The sequence below is a fragment of the Notolepis coatsorum genome (genome assembly GCF_963971535.1).
Source record: "Notolepis coatsorum genome assembly, chromosome: 18".
Classification (NCBI taxonomy): Eukaryota; Metazoa; Chordata; class Actinopteri; order Aulopiformes; family Paralepididae; genus Notolepis; species Notolepis coatsorum.
This window is the reverse complement of record NC_140182.1, coordinates 83,342,385-83,367,874: the sequence shown is the minus strand read 5'-3', so window position 1 is coordinate 83,367,874 and position 25,490 is coordinate 83,342,385. Positions and strand designations below refer to the sequence as shown.

The 25,490-nt window shown below is 42.6% G+C and overlaps 1 protein-coding gene across 1 annotated transcript in view; it reads left to right on the top strand.

Annotated features, from left to right (window-relative positions):
- ankrd27 (ankyrin repeat domain 27 (VPS9 domain)) overlaps positions 1-25,490 on the top strand; it is a 126,275-nt gene that overhangs the window by 23,320 nt on the left and 77,465 nt on the right. The window contains exons 3-17 of the mRNA XM_084334734.1: positions 1,803-1,913; positions 3,716-4,027; positions 6,455-6,514; positions 6,611-6,664; positions 6,760-6,825; positions 6,916-6,992; positions 7,747-7,868; positions 10,988-11,066; positions 11,752-11,893; positions 13,515-13,607; positions 14,909-15,030; positions 17,952-18,034; positions 19,116-19,231; positions 23,932-24,024; positions 25,143-25,340. Coding sequence (XP_084190860.1) covers positions 1,803-1,913; positions 3,716-4,027; positions 6,455-6,514; positions 6,611-6,664; positions 6,760-6,825; positions 6,916-6,992; positions 7,747-7,868; positions 10,988-11,066; positions 11,752-11,893; positions 13,515-13,607; positions 14,909-15,030; positions 17,952-18,034; positions 19,116-19,231; positions 23,932-24,024; positions 25,143-25,340 — 1,728 coding nt within the window. The remainder of the gene's footprint in view (positions 1-1,802; positions 1,914-3,715; positions 4,028-6,454; positions 6,515-6,610; positions 6,665-6,759; positions 6,826-6,915; positions 6,993-7,746; positions 7,869-10,987; positions 11,067-11,751; positions 11,894-13,514; positions 13,608-14,908; positions 15,031-17,951; positions 18,035-19,115; positions 19,232-23,931; positions 24,025-25,142; positions 25,341-25,490) is intronic.

Below are 25,490 nucleotides of genomic sequence, written 5' to 3'. Positions count from 1 at the left end.
GGGCTGCTGCCGTCTTGAGCTCTGGGATATTCTCCTAACGAAACACCAAGCTTGCATCCTCTGCGCCGGGAGCTTCACTCATCTTGAAAGGCGGGGCGTCGTCCAGCGCGGTGGCAGAGGGCATCCCTCTTCAGAGACTCGGGACTCGAACCCTAGACTCGGAAACAGGGCCCCCAGGAAAACAAAGCTACGAACTCTCTGAGGAGGAGCACTATGTTATCGTGGGGCATCAAATCCCCTCCATACCGCTATGGAGAGGTAACGAAGGGATTCTTGCTCGGAGCCGGCTGTTGAGCGGGGACGCAAGCTGCGCAGCTGCCCCCACACAACTCTCTCTGACACACCTGAGGCTCGCGTCGCAAAACACCACCCGCCCTAGAGAGACCATCAGCTCTCACACAGCCGACGCCTCTCGCGGCATAGTATCCAGCTGCATAGCCGGAGCACAACGCCGGCGGGGGATCTGCTCAAATGACCCAAATGCGAAGGGCCGGTGGAGGTCAGAATAGATCATCATCCTCTAGACTCTCCGGTGGTGACGACATTATCCTTTCTTTCTCCCGTAAATTAGTGAGAGAGGGAGAAACAAAAGACAATGCCAACACAGCTCCTATAACTAACTACTTTAGCACTAAACTTGAAGCGGTGCTATACACGGACTTCATGGCGGTGAAAGTAGGGAAGGAGCTGATAGTATGGCCATGACCCTGCTTATATAGGAGCGGATGTGGGAGTGGTCAGGCAGATGGGTGCGTACACATGGTGAAAGTTTTCATGATAGTATATGATTAAAGGGATAGTTCCAATAGAAATATAACGTTAGGGATTAAACTGTTGGCTATCTGATGGCTGAGTGAGCAGTTTAACTCTTGAGTAAGCCCCATGTAATAACCGGATCCATCACTAGCTTTAGCTGGTGTTAATTAGCTGGCCATCGGGTTGAACAAACGATTCCATGACGTTATTATCTGTTATGCAGATCGATAGGACACAGTCTATTAATTCCTAGTTGGTTATTGAACCAAGCGTTTGGTTAACGTTAGCTACTGCGACCAGCAGTTTCAAGAACAGCAGTTTCAACCAGCTGTTTTCAACCAATATTCCTGCTGCAAAGTCGTCCTCTTTAATGACAACACTGGAATAAAGATAGACATTATTTAACATTAGAATAGAGGCTATAAAGAATAGACTACTACAGAAATAAATGTATTCGAAAAGTTTATTTAGGAACCAATTATTTTAACATTAAATTAAAAAAATTTATGGCGGTTACCACTGCGATTTGAATGGCTTCGCTAATTTGTGCGGTAAGGAAAAAATCAATACCGCGGCAGCCTGTCAGTACCACAATCTGGTTAAGATGTCACCATAATATGCATTCCCAGGAGATTGTGGAGATTGTGATATATTCTTGCACAATCCACGCCTACTGAAATTCCTGTTCATACTGTAGCTTTCACCACAGCCACTATGACACTCCTGATCCTGAATACTGTTGCTTGTGTTTTTAATGAGCTCAAATGTTTGAACTTTTACTTTTTCCCTTAGGCCTAGATACTTTAAAGGCTGCAAATGGAGTATTATATTGTTACCGGTTGGTTTATACCGTTCAATAACTTACAGAATAGCCATAGAAAAGCAAAGTGAAAAGATTGTATACATATCGTGAAATTGTGTAGAAATATGTGATATTTTGGCCATATCCCCCCCTAACCAACACTGTTTTAAACTGACTTGTGTCATTGGTAGCATTGTTCTCACTTCTACTCACCCATGGCTATATTCTTTTTGGTGTGCCTCAGGTTTTGGTGCCTTGCCGCGAAAGCCTGACCCTTAGTGCGTACACGGCAGCCCAGTTCGACAGCTATGTCTTACGGCCCGTGGGGGAGGGCTATCGGACTCTGGACGGAAAGGTATGTAATATGTCTGGTCACCAACGTGGAATTCTGGTTCTGTTTGTTACCGGTGTTCCGCTCGACAATCGGATCATTTGGAGAGTCGTGGCACTGCTCCGAGCAGTCCCCAGTTGACCTACGACCCGCTCTACTTCAACTGGATCCGACTGGTTCTCCTGCCCCCTGGGGAGTGTGACTTTGAGACTTTGAGCTTTGAGACTTTGAGCTCTGAGCCTTGAATTTGAGCCTTCATCTTATTTTCATACCAGCGCTTGTATTCCTATGCTTTTTTGTTCTTGGCTCTATTATTATTTAAATCAAAATGTTCTTATATACTTTAGATACTATTGCTACTATGTATGTATGTATATGTGTTTTATTACGTGTGTTTATATATACTTATACAACAGCATGCAAATTTCTCGATTCTGAAACAGTCAATTTACACGTATGTATCTGTCACAATTCCACGTTCTTGGTCCCAGGACCCGCCCACAACCTAATCACTATCACTCCGCGTGCGACTTTAAAAAAAAAAAAAAAGATGGCGGACAATAATCTTTACAAATGGATATGTTGATAGCGTCATAACGACTAAATAAAAAACGATTCTGTCACGGTGAATGTCTTAGTCTTACACAATGTTGGATTGTGTAATCTATGGGTCATGAGTCATTGTGGAACAAAAGAAAAATTGCGGATTGATTGATTGATTATTTGCATTTTTTTTTTACATTTTTCTTCCTTGCCCTGACTGCAGAGCTCACTCTCTCACACTGTCTGGCAGGCCCTCTAAAGTAGGTTTAAAAAAAATAAATAAAAAAAATAGGGCGAAAACCTTTTTTTCCTATAGGGCAAAGAAAACGTTTTAATTTGTTTTACCTACTTTCAATAGAAGCATCTAAGAATGAAGTTCTATAGAAAGTAGGTCTGCATCCCCTTAACAATTGTGTGTATTGAGCCGTACTGTATTGTACCCATTCTGCATCTGGTAATAAAAATTTCAATCAATCATTCCAATAACAACCGCTAACTTCATAATTAAAAACTAAAGAAAAGTTGGATGTGTTAGTTGGTTGGATGTCTTAGTTGAAAGACAGTTGGATGTGTTAGTTGGTTGGATGTCTTAGTTGCAAGACAGTTGGATGTGTTAGTTGGTTGGATGTCTTAGTTGAAAGACAGTTGGATGTGTTAGTTGGTTGGATGCACTTCCGAGCTGCTTCCACATGGAGGCAATTTCTCTTTTTTGTTGTTGTGGGAACTACGGTACTTTTTGTGGCGGATGTTTTTTTCAACAAATCTTCGATTAATGTGTGTTTATTGTATAGCAATAAGGTTGGATGGATGTGGCAGTTGTATAAAAGCATTCCACCACTTGCAGTCGTGATTTGTGAAAAATAAACCATGCCTAGGGGGGTCTAACGACCACCCCTAGGCATGGTTTATCTTTCACAAACCACTCCTGCGCGTGATGTAATGCTTACATACATACAGTACCAATTGTTTGCTTGTTCTATTCTCTATCCATCTATCATCCATAGCAACACTAATATCACCGACATCCTGATGGAATTGCTCATCTGAGCTTTCTCTCCTCCACGCCGCCTGTGGTGTTTTTTTTTCTTCCTACTGCTAGGTTTTAGGGAGTCGTTCCTCATCTTCATTGGGGAAAGTCTGGGGGCGTTGCAACATGTGGATTTTATGATGGTTTTTGTTCTGAATCTATTGTGATGTTTCTTCTTGATCTGTAAAGCCCACAGGGGCAATTTGTTGTGATTTCGGGCTTATACAAATCCATTTGATTTGATTCCTGTTCACAGGAGATCAGCATCCAGGACAGACAGCTGAGGCTGGGAGCAGGCTTCCGGGCTGCGGCCACGGTGCCCGTCCTGTTCGAGGAGACCTTCTACAACGACAAGGAGCAGAGCTACAGCATCCTGTGCATCGCCAGACCCGTCGACGCCGACCAAAGCCCCGCGGCAGTCGTCCCCGTGCCGTCCCCCTACTGCCTGAAGAATGTGGAGGACGTCAAGGAGTTCCTGGGCCGCCACGCCGACAAACTGGACAAGTTTGTTGCCGGCTTCTGTCACTCCTTCAAGGAGCAAGAGAGGAAGGGACTCCGCCACCATATTGTACGTCACTCTAAATTATTTTACACTTGTGTAAAGCAATAATAATAATGAATGTATTCCGAGTTCGTCACCAAAGGAAAACCTGTTATCTGTTGAGTATCCACAATGTTGGTTTCAATGTCATGAAATAAATATGCAGTATTCTCTGCTCTGAAATGCTGGGGGCATGTCCGCTGAAGGTACTGAAAACACACCCCTCTCTCTCTCTCTCTCTGTCCCTGTCTCTGTCTCAATTTACATAACGCTGCTGGCGGGACAACACCTCATAATTTTTTTATTTTTTTTTTATATAAATCAACTCCGTAGATCAGCCTCCATATGTGTGTGTGGGTTTTACAAAGTTTAAACAATGGGAAAGCATTAAACCGATCATCTGTCTAAACCTCCTAACTCTATTCACCCTCAAATCTGTGTTCGTTTTTTTCATCTGCTGAAAAGTTGGGTTTTTCGAGTTATGAGGTTTTGTCCCGCCAGCAGCGATAAGCAATTTACCTCTGTGAAACGGTGCCATGTGTGGCCCCAGTTTGTCATTGAGCCGTGACATTCAGTCTGAAAGAGCCTAAACACAAAAATGTGTTTACAAACACACAGTGAGCAACTTGATTGGTGGGTCACTCTGTTCTGGTGTGTTGTCGGCAGTGCCTTGGTAGTCGTCTCTTGGAGCTACAATGTTTAGACTAAGGAAGCGTATTTCTGTAGTCTTTTCAAATAAATGTTTTGGACCACTGAGTAACTTTGAACAAGCTGTCATCAACTGCTCTTCCATTTTGATGAGAATGATAAGAAAGAGCATTCTAGCCATTTTGTTGCGGCATGTGAAACGTTTATTTCTGGATCTGCTGGTCGGTGTCACGTTCAGAAATCTGACAAAGATAGGTTATTTTTGTTATTTTGAATTTCTGTCAAAAATGTACTGTACAACGATCGCCCAAAGTGCAGCAGCGGGAAACGTTTTGTGGACAAACTAGAGTTTCACAGGCAGCTCGGCTCTATTGACCGTGAATCAATCAATAAAATCCTTTATTTAACCAGATAAGCATCATTGAGATTAAAATTTCTTTTTCAAGAGCGATCTGGCCAAGCAAGGCAGCAGAAAGTTTCAACATAAAAAAGAACATCACAATAAAATACAGATACAACATTTACAGCAAGCTCCAATTTCAGGCAAGTTATCATACAGGCAAATGATCAAACACAGTTGCACTGTCCGAGGGAACTGAGTTTGTAGGATTTTAAAATGGCTTTGATTTCTCCGAGGGTGAACAGTCCTGGTAATTTTAGGTCCTCCTGTATCTTGTTCCAAGATGAAGGAGCAGCATATTTAAAAGCCCTTTTTCCCAATTCAGTTCTCATATGGGGAACTTCCAGTGTTAGAGCAGCTTGAGAACGAAGGGCATACTTATATTGCTTTGTGCACAGAAGCACACTTGGGTACGAGGGAACCAGTTTAAGCAGAGCTTTGTGCACAAGAGGGAGCCATCGAGAAAATCGCTGTATTTGTAGAGATGGGTAACTTGGTATATATGGTGCAATGGAGCACTCGATTGCCACATCCCATGACAAAGCGTAAGGCAGAATGGTACACAGTATCAAGCTTTCTAAGGTACTGATCAGGTGCATACATAATCGAGTAGTGGTAAGAAGGTGGTCGAGATCAGGTGACTTCTCACTAAGTGAAAAACAGGACCTGTTTCTGAAAAAGAAGCAGAGTTTAAGCTTCAGCTTTGACACAAGTTTGTCTATGTGAGATTTAAATGTACGGTTCTCGTCCACTGTAATGCCTAAATATTTGTAGGAAGCAACCCTTTCGATGTCAGTCCCTCCAGCAGTAACAAGTGTGGGAAGATCAGCTGGGAGTCTCTTCCCATTTGAGAAGAGCATAAACTTTGATTTGCCAGCATTTAACACTAGCTTACCAGGTGACTGGTTGATAGAGGTGCTTTTGAATGACCAGTGCAGTTCTCTGGAGCACTTACCGTTTTTCCCAGCCTGGTTGTCGACTAAAAACACACTAAAATAAATAAAGTATCTTAAATAAATAAAAAAAAATACTAACCTTCATACTGTCTTTACTAGTATGCACGCTGCTTACTTAGGATTAAACTTTGCCTATATTACTACCTACTATGCTAATATGTCTATACAACTATGCACTCAAGACTGTAGCAAGTGTGTCAAGTTCAACACTGTTAGCTGCCAGAGTTGTGCCCTTCCTGCTGACTTATTGTACAGAACTTGTAAGTCGCTTTGGATAAAAGTGTCAGCTAAATGTAAATGTAATTAATGACCAGTGCAGTTCTCGGGAGCACTCAGTTTTTTTGGAGTCCAGATTAATAAACTCTAACCATCAGCATTTACAGTCTTTCATGGCACATGACATTTCTTGTCGTACTAACGGGCAGGTCTACTGTCCACCCCACCCCACAGGACTCTGTGAATGCCCTTTTTACTAAATGTCTTCAATGCCTATTGAGGGACTCTCGTCTGGTAAGTATGAACCCCTGCTCAAGCTTATTTTCTTTATTTATTAGTCTGTCTCTCAATGTTTATTGAATTTATATACCTGGTTATCTTTTTTTTTAGAAACTGCTCGCAAAGCAGGAACTTCAGATGACTCTCCTCAAACAGGCAGTGGAGGTACAGCAGCTGACTCTTTGAAATGATTAACTCTCTCCATATATGTCCAGCTGCCATTTGAAAATGACGTTGTCCTTTCCGCCCCTTTCTTCTAGATGTATATCCATCATGGTATCCATGATTTAATCTTTAACTTCGTGGGAACGCTTGAAGCCAGCCAGGTATTTTTCCAGCTCTTATCACTTGAGTCCTTCACGTGAGAACACTTCAGTTTGCGTGACAGGTTGCTGTTGTTGTCATCACTATAACAGGATTCTGCCTTCAACAAAACTACAAGAAGTCTGCAGGACCTGCAGCAGAAAGACCTGGGAGTGAAATCTGACTTCAGGTCAGTTTGACTGCATGTCCAAAGCCTGGGTTTTGATTTAGTGTTTGCTGTACATCTGTGTCGTTGAGTTCCCCCCCCCCCCTCCTGAGCAGTGGTCTTGTACTGTTCTTTTTTTTCTTTTTTATTCAACCACTATTAGGTTTAATCCAACCTGATTAGGATAAATCCAACTGGGTTAGCAGAAAGGCATTACCCAGGGCACAGGCTCTCTGGGGTGAGATGTTGAAATATTGTCCCTCCATTCATTTTGAAAAGCAGTTCTTCTTAGACAAGGACATTTAGCCGTGAGAATCTTCAGAAAACCCTATCTCACGTTTAACCGCCACATTGGAACATTCTGGAAGAATGAAGCTTCAATTACTAATTACTAATCAAATAAAATCAAATTTATTTGTAAGGCCCGACGACACACGTTAATGTCCCCATGGGCCGGACACGTCTTCTTTAAACAAGTCAAGAAGAAACATAACAATAAGTCAACAACAAAACAAGAACACCATAAGGTCCAACAAATTTTAAATAAATGCTAAAAAAAAAAAAAAAAAAAACTCACTAAAACCTAACAATAGGGAAAAAATGCTCCACAGGCAGTGTGGAGGAGAGAAACCTTAGAAGGGCCATTCAAGGGGGGATCTCCCTTCTTGGTTGGTAAGCATGCACTCATGTGTGTAGTGAAACTAATGAATGAAGCTTCAAAGCACAACAAATGGTGGCAGCCGTAGATTAAAGCAGTGCGTTATCCTCTTTCCTTCAGTATCAATATCCCCAGAGCCAAGAGAGAGCTCAGCCAGCTGAACCGATGCACCTCTCCACTCCACAAGCTGCTCTGCCTCAGGAAGGTGACCCTCACTATCATGCAGGCGCCCAGCCGCTCAGGTCTGTCTGTCTCTGTTTCACTATCATGCAGTTACCCAGCCGCACAGGTCTTTCTTTCTGTCTGTCTCTCTATTTCTGACTATCATGCAGTCACCCAGCCGCATAGGTCTGTCTGTCTGTCTGTCTGTCTGTCTGTCTGTCTGTCTGTCTGTCTGTCTGTCTGTCTGTCTGTCTGTCTGTCTGTCTGTCTGTCTGTCTGTCTGTCTGTCTGTCTGTCTGTCTCTGTCTGTCTGTCTGTCTGTCTCTGTCTCACCCAGCCCCACAGGTCTTTCTGTCTGTTTGTCTCTGTTTCCCCGTCTTTGATTCTCTGCATGGACTTGGGATGGGCATTTGAAGGCATATGAATATTATTCTATTAAGAAATATTTGATTAATTGGCAAACCAAACTACTATAATAATGTAGCCTGTAGGTCTTCTGTGATCATCTACTTCACTAAATAAATAATCATAATTGTGACTGATTTCCATTTATTTGTCAAATAAATAAGAAAACCAAATCCAATTAGTTAAATTTATTGACCAATCTGTAGGCTGAATCAGTGCAGCTGACGCAAAGTAAACCATCAGCTAGAGTGGAATACCTATGTCATCTGGGATAGTTGAATAGCGTAAACGGTCCCTAGGGTGGACATACATGTCTTCCTACTAACGCCGTTCCACAATCGAGACTTTTCAAGTACTGGCAGGAAATTGAATCGACTGAATTAATGTGGTCAATAATGCCATATCATTATGACTCTACCTTGTAGGTCAGATCACTCCATTACTCAGTAATGTGATATTGATGGCTCCTATTCTTCCAATCTCTACAGCGAAATTGTTATTGACATCACAGTTCACCTGAGTACAGTAGCAGAATAAGAAGCCAAGATGTGCAAGGGTTGGGTACTGAACTCTGTACTTTTAAGTGTACAGACTGAATTACATCGGTACTACCGAGTACCGATTCACTCTACATCAATCGTTACCAAATGTCGGTACCTTTACATGTTTAGTATAAGAGTGTAATATACTAGACAAGCCGTTTCCATAAATATAGTTATTACTGTCCCATCTCTTGGGTCTTTGGAAAGACGAGGTCAGAGGAGTTTGGTGATATTTACTGAGGATGGCCAGATAATGTTGATATTTAAAGGGGCTATGTACTGCTATTCCTAGCACTATTTGGGCAACTTTACACAATTCCTGTTAGTCGATTGAAGACATCTGTAAGGTTTTTTTCAAAAAAATGCATTGTTTTATATTTCTAATCAAGTACTCAAAACCATCATTTTCCAGCTTCAAGATTTCAGGCTGTTATGGCCTGGCTCCGCCCATAAGCACTTTGAGTGACAGTCAGCCCACACAGTCTGCTACTGGTAGACTGATTGATTGATTGAAAAGTTTATTAACAGATTGCAGAATGGGTATAGTACAGTACAGCTCAATACATACAATTGTTAAGAGGATGCAGACCTGAGAAAGACTTTCGTCTTGTTTCCATCAGGGTCCCCCATTTTCAATTCATCATATGACACACACGACATACAGATAGACAGTACTGCTACATCTATACATTTATGACATACCAGATTTTCAAATACAGTACTGTTTGTGATACTAAAAAAAATTGGACATTGGAATACTGACAACGCCATGCTTGGACAGAGAGAGAGAGAGAGTGTGAGAGAGAGAGAGAGTGTGTGAGAGAGAGTGTGAGAGAGAGAGAGTGTGAGAGAGAGAGTGTGAGAGAGAGAGAGAGAGTGTGAGAGAGAGAGAGAGAGAGAGAGAGTGAGAGAGAGAGAGAGAGAGTGAGAGAGGGAGAGTGAGAGAGAGTGAGAGAGATAGAGAGAGAGAGAGAGAGAGAGAGAGATATTCTTCCAGAGCAAAACCCGACACCTTTGCACACACTCGGAGAGTCGGAGAGAGAGAGAGAGAGAGGGGGGGGTGAGAGAGAGAGAGAGCTTCTTCCAGAGCGAAACCCGACACCTCTGCAGTGCATACACTCCTGTGTGCCGCGCAGCAGGTGTGTCTCCCCCCCCCCCAAGTGCCCCCTCTCTCTCCATCTCTCTCTCCCTCCAGAGCGCACGGGCCCCACTCCGCCTCGCAGCATTGAGGAAGTGGCTTCCACACTCGCTGTCTAGTCTAGGTAGAATGGGGGCGGGCATTAGCTCCAACCACAGAGCCAATCACCCAGCGGCCGTATGACGTATATCAGCCGTTCAAATAAAAATGGCCTGATTTACTGGAGGAGGAAAGGGGCTGAGCTGAATCAGAGCAATCCGCCAATATGGTATTTAGACACTAAAACACATTGATACGAACTCCTATTACTATAATACAATGCTAGAGACTGAAAAATGACATTTATAGTACATGTCACCTTTAAAATGTATTATGTATTATTTATAAACATAATGCATAATCATGCGATTTATTTGGTTAGTTGTTACAACAATAAATAACAATTTTCTTAATATAACAATATTGAAATTGAGAAGTTTGGACTTATTTTTTACAACTGAAATTAAATTCTTTGCTATTACAGAGAGGGTTAAGTACTGAAAAAAGTTACTGTCGGGTACAGATACCGAATTCCAGAGACTGGTGTCGGTTCAAATGTGAACGGTACCCAACCCTAGCCTCCTGGTGAACTCTTTTCCTCCTCGTCGCTACAGCACTAACTCCCCTACTCTCCCGTCTTGCTAGAATCTACTACCACTGGCCGACTGTGTGCACACACAATCTCCCTGCTGTCAGACCTCTTAATATGTTTGTCCAGTTTGTTATGGAGATCCTAATGCCTGTTGACCAATGCAGCAGCCCTGGAGTCTGTGCTCCCGAGTGATGCGATCCTCTCCTGATTAGTGTTTGCCAAGCAGTCAATTTTCCAATTTGGGCCAGACCACGGACGAACAGAGGGAGTGTGTCCTGCACAAGTTAGACTGACAATAGTGTAGTTTGATGACTACCCACAGTGAGCACTGGCTTGTTTTGGAAGGATAATGTTATGGTTTATTTTTAAGGCTTTACTTCCAATTTACATCAGAAATTAACAAAGTTACAGCACCAACTGAATGTTTTTCTCTTTCTTTCTTGTCTTTTTTGTATCTTTCTCTCTCTCTCTCCCTCCCTACAGTCAGCATAGAGGCAATATGTGCAGACGACCTCCTCTCAGTCATTTTGTATTTACTTTTGAAGACTGAAATCCCCAATTGGTGAGTGGAAAGAGGATTCTGTGTCAACTCTTGACTTTGTGTAATTGTTCTTTCTTTTATGGTCATAGTAGGAGCTAGAGGGTTGAATGGAATGAATGTTGATTTTCCACTATCATCATTTCATATGTATTGTACAGCTTGGTAAGGCGTTAGTGGCAAAGCTAGCTAGCTTCAATTATGATTTTGAGGCTATAGAGATACATAGTAAGACCGATTCGACAGTGGCTCAGGAGGTAGAGCAGCCGTCTGGCACTCCGGAGGTTAGATTCCCGCTCCTCCCAGGCAGCGTGTCGAAGTGTCCTTGAGCAAGACACTTAACCCCTGCTTCCGATGAGCAGGTTGACACCTTGCATGGTTGCTTCTGCCGTCAGTGTGTGAGTGAATCGGTAAAATGTGAGGAACAAATTGTAAAGTGCTTTGGATAAAAGCACTATATAAATGCACCATTTACCATTTTTAAAACCTGATCCAATGTATCAACAACATTGTTTAAAACTTTCCCCAGAAAAATAACTTAGTTTATTCACCAACAAAAGACATATCTTCCTGGCAAGTGTCAATACATTTTGAACTGATCAGTCGGTAAATAATAATCTACTCCGGTAGATTGCTCCACAAAATGTTTATTTTAGTGTCACAGAACATTGCTATCTGCAGCCATGCTAATCGTCATGTCTCTCTTCAGGATGGCCAACCTGAGCTACATAAAAAACTTCCGCTTCAGCAACTCCAGTCACTCCAGCAAGGACGAGCTCAGCTACTGCCTGACCACCTTCGAGGCTGCTGTGGAGTACATCAGCCAGGGCAACCTGAGTCAAGGGCACACGGTGGGTTGTACACGCACTGACCTCCACCAATTCACTTCACTCTGCCGTAGAAGTCTTCTGGTCTGCCCGAAAACCTGTGGTTCCGACCCGGACCCGGACAGATCCCAGGTCATTTCAAATACAAATCTAGTCTGTCCAGTTCAGCTCCGTACCCGCGATATACCTGTGTTAAAAAAAAAAAGAATGTATATATTTTTTTCCGCTTTAAATAGTTTTCCATTGCAGATTTCAATTAAATGACGCTTGCTTTGACAGTTTCCACCCTTCTTTACCAATGTGCCACTGTCATATTGATAAACGTGACTACGTAATAAGCTGGCATTACCAGGTAAGACCAGAGTTTTCTTATGACAATAAGACATATAAATCATGTCTGTTTTGGTCCGACTCCGGTTCTATTTGACCGCTCTCAGGGACGAATGGATTGAGTTTAACTGACAGCTCCTAGGGCCAAATGGATCTGGTTCCAGTGTGTCCTGGGTCTTTGTGGATCCGGGTCTGGTACGGTTCGGGCAGTACATTTCCGGGTCTTTTTGGATCCAGGGAGAACCTTTCAGACCTGTGAAAGACCTCTACTCTGCCATCATCTTGATAACTGATGAGACTAACAACACTAACAAGGCTACACACCTCTCTCTTTGAATGGGGGAGTCGTCCGTATCTAACTCTCTGTCACACATATCATTGTTTTTCCTTCAAATTTGAAGTCATTGGTAAATAACTGCCAAGGCCAACACAGGATGGTTAATTTGTTTGAGAAGGATAATTTTGTGACAGAAAAATATTATTCCATCCTCTTGAACCAGCTTCTACAAATGCGCCATCCGTTGGTTTCTGCCACAGAGTCCTTAGTTACCATGGCAACCTCATTGTCATTAACGATGAACACCTTTTTAAAACTCAACATTTCAACCTCAAAGTGCAGTAAATTACTATTTTATTCAATATAAAATCGCATCGCATGTAATTTTTTTTCTGTGAATACGTTTGTTTTGTCGTTGTCGCATCACAGATCTCCCCATTCAATACCACCACAGTGACTGGTCTCTTTATTACATAGACCGCCTCCGTCTCAACCACAACTGTCTCACAGTAACACCTTGATCATGACAATCGCCCACTCCCAAAACTACTGTACATTAACAGCACTCTAATGGGCCAGTTTCACAGACTAAAGATTCAAAGAGTTATTTTGGTTAATTTCAAGGTAGATTTCTCACTTATCTGGCATTAAGCTAATTGATTCAGTGTAAAACATGTCAATTGGACCACCGTCGAGAGGTATTATCAGCTGCTTGAGTGCAGCTGTACACTGGTTCAAATCCACCTTCTGGACAGACAGAAGAATGTTGTAAAAAGAAATACATGAATGTGTTTTTAACAAACGGTGGAAACTCTCCCACCATAGTGGGTCATGTCTTTAGTTCAGTTTGGTCCAATTGAAGAGAGTTTGGTCGGAATCCATCAAGTATGATGACCAGATTATTCTTTTAAGCCTATTTACAGATTTAATTAGTGCATTGAGATCCTCCATCGGGGGAAGAAGGTTAACTTCTGTGAGACTGGCCTGGTGCACTAGCCAGTAGTTGGTAGTGAAGTAGTGTATGCTATTGCCTTGCAGGGCTCTGGGGATCTGAACGACAAGACTGAGTTCAGACAGAAGATGAGCTTGCTCTCCCTGAATGCTGCTACCCCCATAGACTGTCTGTTTGAGGTGAGAATATTAGCCCATCTACGATTTCACATGACTGCTTCCGTGGTCTTGTCTATGATTCACATGACCGCTTCCGTAGTCTTGACTACGATTCACATGCATGCGTCTATGCCTTCTACAACGCTGTTCGGTTTCCGGGTTCCTCTGATTGGCCACTAAGCCCACGTGACCCTACGCTAGCACGCCCCCCTTATCGCCGCCAGTTATCGCGTACGCCCGCGCATGAGCCGCGACAAGCGCCTTCAATGACAGAGCTCTCATATTTGCGAATGCATAAACTATCTTAAATTATGGCTATGTGTCTAATATGGCCGTCGCTTATCAATGACTTGTTTTGTTTACATCAGGGTGAACGCTGTTGCATTCGCAAATATGAGAGCCATCAATACGCAGCTCCAGTTAACCTAATTTATACTGTAATGAATCATTAAAAAAATATACCGTTAACTGGGATATTTTGTTTCTTTACACATATGTTGGATTATGTAATTGGTTTGTCATGACAAACCAATAAAAAATCCCTACTTTACATCAGGGTGAACGCTGTTACGCTGCCACCACCCACTTCAATGACAGAGCTCTCATATTTGGCATAAACTATATCTTAAATTATGGCTATGTGTCTAATATGGCCGTCGCTTATCAATGACTTGTTTTGTTTACATCAGGGTGAACGCTGTTGCGCGCCACCACCCACTTCAATGACAGAGCTCTCATATTTGCGAATGCATAAACTATATCTTAAATTATGGCTATGTGTCTAATATGGCCGTCGCTTATCAATTGACAGAGCTCTCATATTTGCTAATGCAACAGCGTTCACCCTAAACAAGTCATTGATAAGCGACGGCCATATTAGACACATAGCCATCATTTAAGATATAGTTTATGCATTCGCAAATATGAGCGCTCTGTCATTGAAGTGGGTGGTGGCAGCGTAACAGAAGGCGCTTATCACGGCTCATGCGCATGCGCGGGCGTACACGATAACTGGCGGCGATAAGGGGGGCGTGCTAGCGTAGGGTCACGTGGGCTTAGTGGCCAATCAGAGGAACCCGGAAACCAAACAGCGTTGTAGACGGCATAGACGAGACCCGCATACTGGTGTTACTGGGTATATATTGTGTACCCTTCCACCAAGCAGCAGGCTAAGAGTTTGCCTCCCAGGCATTGCAGTGGGAAGAAGGTTTCCCGGAGTCACAGGGCTCTTGTGCTTGACTGGGTGAATTGATTCCCGCAGTAGCCATGGTTGTGTTCATCTGAACGCTGTGTGTGTGTTTGCTGTGTGTGGGGCACCGCAGAACATAGCCAATGGTAACGGAGCGGAGGTCCAGCGCGTGCTGAGCGAGAATGAGAGCGACGAGGAGGTAAAGATGTGCCACCCTCTCTGCTCCTGTGACCACTGCGAGCTCCAGCTCTCTGGGTCAGTATACACACACACACATGGTTGGCATTCAAAAGAAGGATTCCAGGAAAGGCTTTTTATTTCCTGTTTTCTCTTTTTCTTCTGCTTCTGGTGTACAGTAGTTATCGAGAATTTCCCTTGCTTTGTGTGACATCGACACCCTTTGCATCAACGCTGTGTAAATCATGGATGGCATAAATGTGCCAAAAGTGATTTTTATATGGATGCCTGTGAAATCAAACAGAGAAAATGGAAGATAGGCCCAATCGAGTCAGTATCTCTGTTTATTGTGTATGATGTCCTAATTATCACATTAATGTGAGATTGTCACTTTGTTATACACATTATAGAAACCAAGGATTGTGTTCCAACTGCTCTGTAAGGCTGTGATTACATTGAATGCCTTTTTCAACGCACCTCCTGCGCCGTATTTCTATGGTTTTCAATGGTTTTGTTGCGTCAGGCACGCGTCTCCTCCTAACTACGCGCCTTGCATTTTTTAAGCTACGCTTTTTCGGGCGCTCTCGTTTGAAAAAGTTTAAACTTTAGCCGTGTCACCTTCTTGTCGATGGACCAATCATATCAACCGAGGGGAGGGATTACAAATCTGAAGAGAAATCCACAGCAAACCAAATCGATAATGGAGATGAAGTAAATTTTGTTTTCCTACAAACCTTGTTTGTACGATGAACAGCAATGCCTGGAGGACTGTGAGCAGTAATGTATGTAACTAATGTAATGCTAGCTGAGGTAGCGACGGTAACCAGTGGTATCACTCGTTGCATGTTAGAACGCAAGAAAAAGGTGTCCATTGTGATCACAGCCTAAATGTGATTGGCGGCCCAGGAGGTAGAGCAGTCGTCTGGTAATCGGAAAGTTTCCAGTTCGATTCCGGCTCCTCCCGGCAGCATGTCGGAATTATCCTTGAACAAGACACTGGCAAGACACTGGCACCTTTCCTGGTTACCTCCGCGGTTGGTGTGTGAATGTCTGTCTTGAGTGAATGTGAGGCATAACCTGTAAAAGCACTATATAAATGCAGTCCATTTACCATTTAAATGATGAGGCCACTGGCCATGACAATATCCCCTCCAAATTCCTCAGAGACTCAGCAGCCGCCATCACCCCAGTCATCACACACATAATAAACATCTCCATAGGGGAGCTCCAGTAGCTCACCACGTACCGCGAGTGCTATTTCAGCGCCGTGGACAACCGCGCTCGCGCGGATCTGGGGCTGAGCGCGTTCGAATCCCGGACGGCAGCCGTGCCTTTCCCAGAGTGTCTTCCCCCCCATCTGAACCCTTTCAGCCTGCTTCTGTCGGTCGAACTTGACCAAGTATGAGTGCGATGAAAAAGCGATAAACGCTAAAAAGAACCAGCTGACTGGTCAAAGTTAAAAAAAATTAAAAATAAACATCTCCATAAAACAGGGACACGTCCCCAAAGACAAAATTACAAGAGTGACCCCCCTGCACAAAAAGGCAGCAAAATAGACCCGGCAACTACCGCCCTGTTTCTATTCTTACCTCCATCTCGAAAGTCATGGAAAAAATTGTCTACGAACAGCTAGAAAAGTACCTTGTGGAAAGAAATCAAATCTACGAATTCCAATCTGGCTTCAGAACATCCCACTCCACTGACTCATGCCTTCTCTATTTGAACGACCACATCAAACAAGAGGTGGACGTGGGCAAATACTGCAGCATGGTCATGCTGGACCTACAAAAGCCCTTCGACACTGTCAATCACTCCATTCTGATTGACAAGCTAAAAGCAATTGGTTTTGATAGTCCATCAGTGAGCTGGATGCAATCCTACCTGGAGGGGAGAGAACAGATGGTGGAGGTAAACGGTACTCTATCCCCCCCCCCTCCCAGTGAGCTGTGGTGTTCCACAAGGAAGCATACTAGGACCGTTACTGTTCCTAATTTATGCAAATGACATGTCCTCAGCTTGTGACTGCAACTTGTTCCTGTTTGCGGACGACTCAGCCCTGCTGGTCTCTGACGGGAACAAGTTACAGGTTGAAAAAACCCTCAGCTCAGAACTCTGCAGAATCTGCACCTGGCTCGCTGATAACAAACTATCATTACATCTGGGTAAAACGGAGTCCATTCTCTTCGGATCAAATAACAAACTCAGCAAGACCAACGGCTTCTCTGTTACAGTGGGTGACAATATTGTCACAAGGAAAGATGAAATTACATACCTGGGTTCCATCCTAGAGGCAAATCTTTCCTGTGACAAAATGGCATCCAATGTAATCAAAAAAGTCAACCAATGAACAAGATTCTTGTACCGGATCTCCTCTCTGGTAAACATGAATACCCTGAAGACTCTAACAGGAGAACTCATTCAAGGGTACTACGACTATGCTTGTACCAAAGCACCTCAAAGGCACTAAAAACAAGATTACAAACATCACAAAACAAACTGGTCAGACTACTGCTTGACCTTACTCCTAAAACCCACCTCACCCCTTCCCATTTTGACAACCTACAGTAGGATGGCTTAGAGTAGACGACAGAGTACAGCAACTTGCAATGGACCTGGTCTACAAGATGCACTACACCACTAAGGTACCCATGTACATGTCGAAATACTTCCCAAAGGTCAGTGAATACCACGACCACAACACCAGGGGGAGTTCCACAAATCATGTTCAACCCAGATTCGACTAAACACGTTTCGCAATCATGCCACATCAATGTGGAACGCCCTACCCACAGCCGTAAAAAAAATGTAATCCCTACCCACCTTCAAAACCTGTATGTCATGTATTGTATTGTACCCAATCTGTTAATAAAGTTTTCAATCAATCAATCAATCAATCAATGAACAACACCCAGAAAGAAGAAAATCTGTTCAAGTGGACAAAAAGTCCCGTACAGGAAAGGTAACATGATTCTGATCCTGGTGTGGGTTTCTGACTGCAGACGACTGAATGACCCCTCCATTGTGACCCCCTTCTCTAGAGATGACCGAGGCTACACGCCGCTCCACGTAGCTGCTATCTCTGGTAAGTGGTAGTTTACAGTACCAGGTTAATTATTCAGGCCTGGAAATACATTTGTATAATTCCTTAACCTTTTAAGAATTGCACAAAAAAGTATGGAATGGCACTGATACACGTTTTATATGACAACACATTTTTGAATGTCCAGTAGTTGTGTAGACCCACTTTCATTTAAGGCATTGTGATAATTGGTGTGAGGGATAATCTTCAGCTGTAGATTGTGGGGGGGGGGGGGGGGGGGGGCTCGGTACCACGATACATTGCGATAGATTGCAATATTTTGCGCGCTGTTATATCGATACACTGATGCCAAGTATTGATTTTTAAAATACATACAACAACAATCCCATTTTGCTGTAATAAAGATGATTGGAGTGAGGTGAACAGACTGAAAACATTTATTTTATTAGATCAAATAGATATACAAAGTCTAATCTGCTAGTTCATAAACTAAGTTTTCTGGGCATAATTTGCAGTTGAAAAAGGGTAATATATCGCGATATTATAGCATTGTGACTCCAGTGTCGTGATAATGTCATATCGTGCGGCCTCTGGTGATTCCCACCCCTACTTGAGTCATATTGCCCATACATTATATGCTTACATCATATTGATCACTGTTGTGAGGAGGAAATGACATGATCACATACTGTACAAAACGTAGAGGCGTGTTCCGTGTCTCGACAGCTCGGCCGCATCGGCTCTCCCAAGAAACTATTTCGTCAACTTTCCTCAGGTTCGGCCTGCTATAGCTGAGGAAGTGGTATCCGTAGTTCACTAGAGGTCTGGATGCGGCTGAGACACAGAGCGTGTTACGTCAGTTTTACTTCCGATTATCACATGTCCTCCTCAAAACAGAACAATACGATTCAAGTTTAAAATCGACTAGTGTGGAATTCTGAAATTAAAAATGTAGAGCAACTGTGAGCTACATAAATCAGGCAATAAGATGGCAAACTGTACTTGTGACGGCAATAGGAAATGTATCCCATTCTATATTCTTCCTGTTTCTGCCTAGCTGTGTGAGTAATAACGTTTCGTGTTTCAGTAAAACAAATCCTTGTTCCTCTTTGCCCTGCAACAGGTCAGGCCAAGTTGATTGACATGCTGGTGTCAAAGGGAGGTATGGTCAATGCCACGGACTACCACGCCCTCACCCCCCTGCACTTCTCCTGCCAAAAAGGATACCAGGGAGTCACGGTGAGACCGGCACCCCCACACACATTAAATCCTATGTTGGCATTCTGCACCATATATCATTAGAATAGTAGAATGTATTTATATAGCGAGCCGCTTTTATCCAAAGCGGTTTACAATTTGTTCCTCAGATTTTACCCATTCACTCACACATTCACACACCGACGGCAGAGGCAACCATGCAAGGTGGTGACCTGCTCATCGGGAGCAGTTAGGGGTTGAGTGTCTTGGACACTTCGACACGCTGCCCGGGAGGAGTGGGAATCGAACCAGGAACCTCCGGATTACCAGACGACTGATTTACCTCCTGAGCCACTGTCGCCCATTTAAAAACCCTTTCAGGTGTGAGAATCCTATGTTGGCATTCTACTTCTCTATAGCTTTGATTGGTACCCACCTGCCTATGGACCTATCTCAAACTAGGGCTGGCCCCAATGCCATTTCTTAGGCTTCAGACATTCGTTGGGGTTTTTGAACAAAGCTCCGAACGTTCATTCCCACAAAATCAGGAACACTGTAGGCAGTGAGGTCAAACGTTCTGTCATAATGTAACCACAAGGGCAGCTCCGCTCACTGCTTCTGCTTTTTAACTCAGCATTTAACTCTGAAATATATGAAGCGAATATAAAGCTATTGAATCATTTGACAAGTACCTTAGGAGCTTCACAGAGCAATCATTTATGTTTATAACCTGGAAATGATTATGCTAATGTACCGTGTTGATGGGAGACAGATGACGAGTGTAACGTTATTCCATCAAGTCACCTAGTGTTACAATTAGTCAGCCTATTGGTAAGTGAGGGTCATTATGTTAATTCTTATTGGACGCCTTAACTTATTTCCGATGCAAAGACATTCAATTCCACTCTGCAACCAAAGTTTTCTCTCCTTTGACAGCAGCTACAGTATAACATAATAATGTCTTTTTTGTTGTCTTCTTGAACTCTGAATGCCAATATACAGAACAAATTCCAAACCATTCGAACATGGCCAGCCCTTTCTCAAACCCCACCCTCTTTTCTTGATCCTCCAATCACAACTGTTGTGTTTCTCTGACAAACTTTGTTTTGGTCAATTCCCATATTATTTGGGATACATGAGTGTTGTGAAGGGCCAGATTAAACTGAGAATATCCCTTTATTGTTTGATATACTTTGTATATTATTTATATATATACACGGAATATCCCTTTACCTGCGTTCAGACCAGAGTAATATTCGCTCTCCTATTGGACAGCGCCCCAGCCCCCAACGGCAAGTTCAAAGACAACTGCAGGCATGTCGGAACATGCCCGGAGTCAGCGTAGTAATACGAGACAAGGACTGAGGTTGGGACTAGATATTCACTTAAGTATAAATACAGCGCAAGGTGCGCACACCAGTAATTCAGCTTAGTCGCTTAGTTCAATTCAGTTACGTTCAGTACCTTACCCACCTTCACCACAAGTCAACGTGCAGTGAAGTGAGCAACCTTGCGTCTAACAGAGCATTGAGAACCGCGTGCGAATAGAATGGTAAAAGTGTCAGAGTTTAATGGAGTAACGTTGAGTTCGACTTAATCTAATGTGAAGTAAATAGTCGTTCAGTTATTATATATCGTGCGGCCACAGTTATTTCGTGTGTAACATTACCCAGCGGTTCGTCGTGTCTTTAGCTAGTGCACTTAACCAGGCTGTGTGGCCTAAATACGTCGCCCACACCCGAGGAGTCCTAGGCGGAGAACCGTTGGACATGTACACAGGAGAATCGGCGTCGGCGATTGCAGAACCATTCCTGGTTGGATCATATTGATTTTGGACGTGGTACCCGGAGAAGAGCATCGTTGATTTCCACTATCGTTTGGGATTCAACCTCGTGAGGATTACAACTCGGGCCTGCCTCGTGGACGGGGCTGGCTAGCTGTCATCAATGCTGTCGGGCATTTGGATTACAATTATTGCTTTTGCTGCTGATCAAGGGAGTTTACAAGGACCGACTCCTGTACCTGGAGTCTCTTTATTCCTCATTGAATCAGACGGAGTACCCGAACATTCCTCTACCCTCCAGGCCTTACACCCCGGAGGGAACCCATTGTCTCAGTCGGTACCAGTGTTGCCCTATATCAGGGGTGGCCAACCCGCGGCTCGCGAGCCGCATGCGGCTCTTTGCCCGTCAATGTGCGGCTCTTCCATCCATAAAAAAAATTAAAAGAAATTAAAAAAATTCCATAAGGACGTAGAATAAACATTTACAATTTTTTTTTAAATGGTCCATTTGCATGTTCTTGGTATCTGAATCTAGGGACATATATGGATCAGTGTCAGAAATAGTGTGTCTGTTACTAGGCTTGAGTAAATTGTAATGAACCAAAGGAGAATATCAATTTTATTTAAAAATAAATTTATCTTTGACTGTAAATAACACCATGCTAAAATTGACCAGACCTGAAAAATCTAAGCAAATTAATAAAGGGAAGATGATTAAACAGAAGGTTTTGTAGATACAGTACTGAATTCTGCCATCTTTTTTATAATGTAAATTTCTCCACCATTTTTCATCATATTGCAACACCGTTTTTTGCAAGACGTTCACAGAAAGGTAGAGAAACTAACTGCGTTCTGTTTTATGGCAATAACGTTCAGGTTTGTGGGAGATAATCCCAAAAAATAAGAGAAATTAAAATGTAAATCCAGAAGTCAGATGATTGACAGGGGCTGGTGTGAGCTGGGTATGGTAGTTTTTCGAAATTTGAAAGCCCTGAGTCTCTTCCTTCAAAAGACTACACTCACTTTTGGCTGTGCCACTTCCTCCTGTCAATATGCGCCGGTTTCCGACTCAATGCCCTGAGATTTCTATAATCTTATATTTCACTAATAACAGTTAAAATAATTGGTAAACAAACGTAATGCTGAAAATATACACTTTTACTGTATATCTCGGGCTTAAGAGGTTAACCCTGTGAGGCCCAAATAAAAAAGAAATTAGCAACTTCAGAGGCCAGAGGATGGGGCATATAAACATATTTACTATCAAATAGCATTGTGAGGCTGAACAACAGGACCAATTGACTATACATGTGCTTAAAGGGGAACTATCTTATAAATGGCTTTTTTCAGTGTTTACCATTGTTTCTTAGCTATGTGGACTTATATTAATAGGATATATGTCTCTAATTCTCATATTGGCGAATTCTTCCAATTCTCCTCTCACAATATTCACTCTCACTGAACTGAGTCATCTGAAAATGTGCATATCTGTGATGTCAGAGATTTCTCAGCTGCATAATAACGTGGCAGTTGATGTGGCAGTTGGCACCAGGCCACACAGTGGTTGGAGCCCAGCCTCAAAACGGCTTAAGATCTTGAGGTAGAAAAATGCGGTTTTTAGTACTTGATTAGAAATACAAAACAATGCATTTTTTTTTGAAAAAAAACTAGGTGTTCCATAGACTCACAGGAATTGTGTAAAAGTGCCCAAATAGTGAAAGAAATAGTAAAGTAGTTCCCCTTTAACATTTTTTAAATAAACATTATTTTTTTAAATGGCTAAAAGTGATTTTGTAATTTTGCAACCGTGGGTCTCACAGGGTACTTTTAACCCTGTGAGGCCCAAATAAAAAAAGACATTAGCAACTTCAGAGGCCAGAGGGTGAGACCTATAAACACATGAAGGGTGCCGTGACTGAAAAAAAAGGTTGAGAAACGCTGGTATATGGTGTGGCTCTTTGTGGTACCACAGTAATTTTTGTGGCTCTTAGTCTCTGACTGGTTGGCCACCCCTGCCCTATATAATTGCTACTATACGACAGGTGGTGTCAACTTAGACCCATCGTAGGATTCCTGCTATTCTTAGTGACTCATGCTCTTGACTGACTTTACGCATATTCTTCGCCATACAAGCGCGACCCTAATTCTCATTCTGTAACCTAACGTTGCCTAATAATAATAAATTACCCTCAAATACTATTTCTGTGTCAATGCCGTGTTCTTGTGGGTGTTCACCATCTATATTTGATGTACTGTCTGGCCAGTAATTAAAGTACATAACTAGCAGTGGTTTAATCTATCACAATCTTTAATACAGTCAGGGTTTTGTAACCCCTCAGTTACAATGAGTATTCTCTCTTTGAGTTGGTGCATGCTAATGTCATATCCCCTTTACAATAGCCAGGAGAATCTCATGTTCTATGGGAAACCCAAATATGTTTTAACATGCCAATATTAGAGGCGACTGTGGATCAGGAGGTAGAGCAGTCGTCTGGTAATCCAGTTCCAGGTTTGATTCCTGCTCCCGATGAGCAGGTTGGCACCTTGCATGGTTGCCTCTACCATCAGTGTGTGAATGTGTGAGTGAATTGGTAAAATGTGAGGAACAAATTGTAAAGTGCTTTGGATAAAAGTGCTATATAAATGCACCATTTACCATTTATATTACCTGGGATAGTGATTCATTTCCAGTTATATGTGTAGTGTACTCAATATACATCAATATCGTTTTTTAGGATTTGAAGATGCATAGAAACACCTCATACTGACTTAAAGCAAAATATTGACCATTTTAAGAATTTACAATAACAAGAATTTACAGTCAATATTTGTGAACCTGTGCACACATTTATGATAATATCAGTTCAGTATGTAGGATATGGATTCAAGTCAATAGCTGAATTTCATATGTATACATAGTTTTGTATGTCTTAACTAATTTTGCCCTTAACCCCTCCAGCTGCTGCTCTTGCACTATAAGGCTAACACAGACGCTCAGGACAATAATGGAAATACTCCATTGCATCTTGCCTGCATGTACGGACATGAAGATGTAAGTCAGACATGTCAACAACACCATCTCACGTTTCCTGCAAGGGATGGGGTTTCCACTTATTTCACAGATGAGTCATCTAAAATTATGTAATCGGCTAATTGACTGGTCACAAAATGAAAAGTAAAAAAATAATACATAATTGATTGATACTTGATACATAATTGGATGATGCACTAGGAGGATCATGGACACGCTTACTGGAGGTTTGGCTGTCATACACAACTCGCAAGATGCCTAGATATGCCATGCAACCAGTAGCCTAGCAAGCGCTCAACAAGTTGTCATACCACTTAACAGCTCAGCCCAAGGGGCGCAGTTTTATCCTCCTTAAAAGCAAAATACTGTGTTTGGTTTAAAACTGTATTGGAACTGGACCCATCACAAGCCTATGGAGTCACCGAAATCAATAGGCTCCTTCCTCAATGGCTCATGATTATGCACAGCAAATTTGAAAATATTTGAATGAAAGGTATTAGAGATGCACTAATTCAAAAAAAAATAAGTTTGGCTTGATGGTGGCGCTAGAGGAAAGGTCATGGGGTAACCAAAATAAATCGATTTAATCATCTAAAGGTCACGAATCTGCACCGCAAATTTGAAAAGATTTGAACAGAAGATATTAGAGTTATCACGTTCACATGTAGGATAGGAATGTTTGGCCTGGTGGTAGCACTAGAGGAAAGGTCATGGGGTCTTCCTCTAGGGGTCATGAATGTGCACAGAAACTTTGAAAATATTTGAATGAAAGCTATTCAAGATACACAAATTTGAGAATTTTATGTTTGGACTCATAATGGCACTAGAGGAAAGGTCATGAGGTTACCAAAATCAATAGGGATTTTGAGTTATGGCGTTGACACGGTTGGGATAAATCCATAATATCCCGACACTATCATTGGGGGATATAAATATCATATTAGTATCGTATATAATAAAGTATTCCTATTAGAGGTGTAATGATTCAATCCAACAGAAATCTCGTCCAGATCCTATAGGCAACAATGGTTTTATTCAATAATTTGATTGCTCAAATTTAAAAGTGTAATAGTTATGCAATTAAAATGTTATTTGGGATTCATTTCAGTAAAAATTGACGGTGTGTTTTTCCCCCTCAGTGTGTGAAGGCCCTGGTGTACTACGACCTGCACACGTGTCGTTTGAACATCCAGAACGACAAGGGAGACACGGCGCTGCATATCGCGGCGCGTTGGGGTTACGAGGGCATCATACAGGTGCTGTTGGAAAACGGAGCAAGCACCATCATCCACAACAAGCACAAGGACACACCGCTGCAATGTGCCCTCAACTCCAAGGCAAGGATGGGACACAAGCAAATACGCATGTATGCGCACACAAACATACTATACAATCACACGCACACAGTGATCAGGATCTGTCTGAGAACTGCAGCCAGTTTGCGATTATATGTAGGGCTGGGTTGCCCCCTTATAGTCGATTAGTCG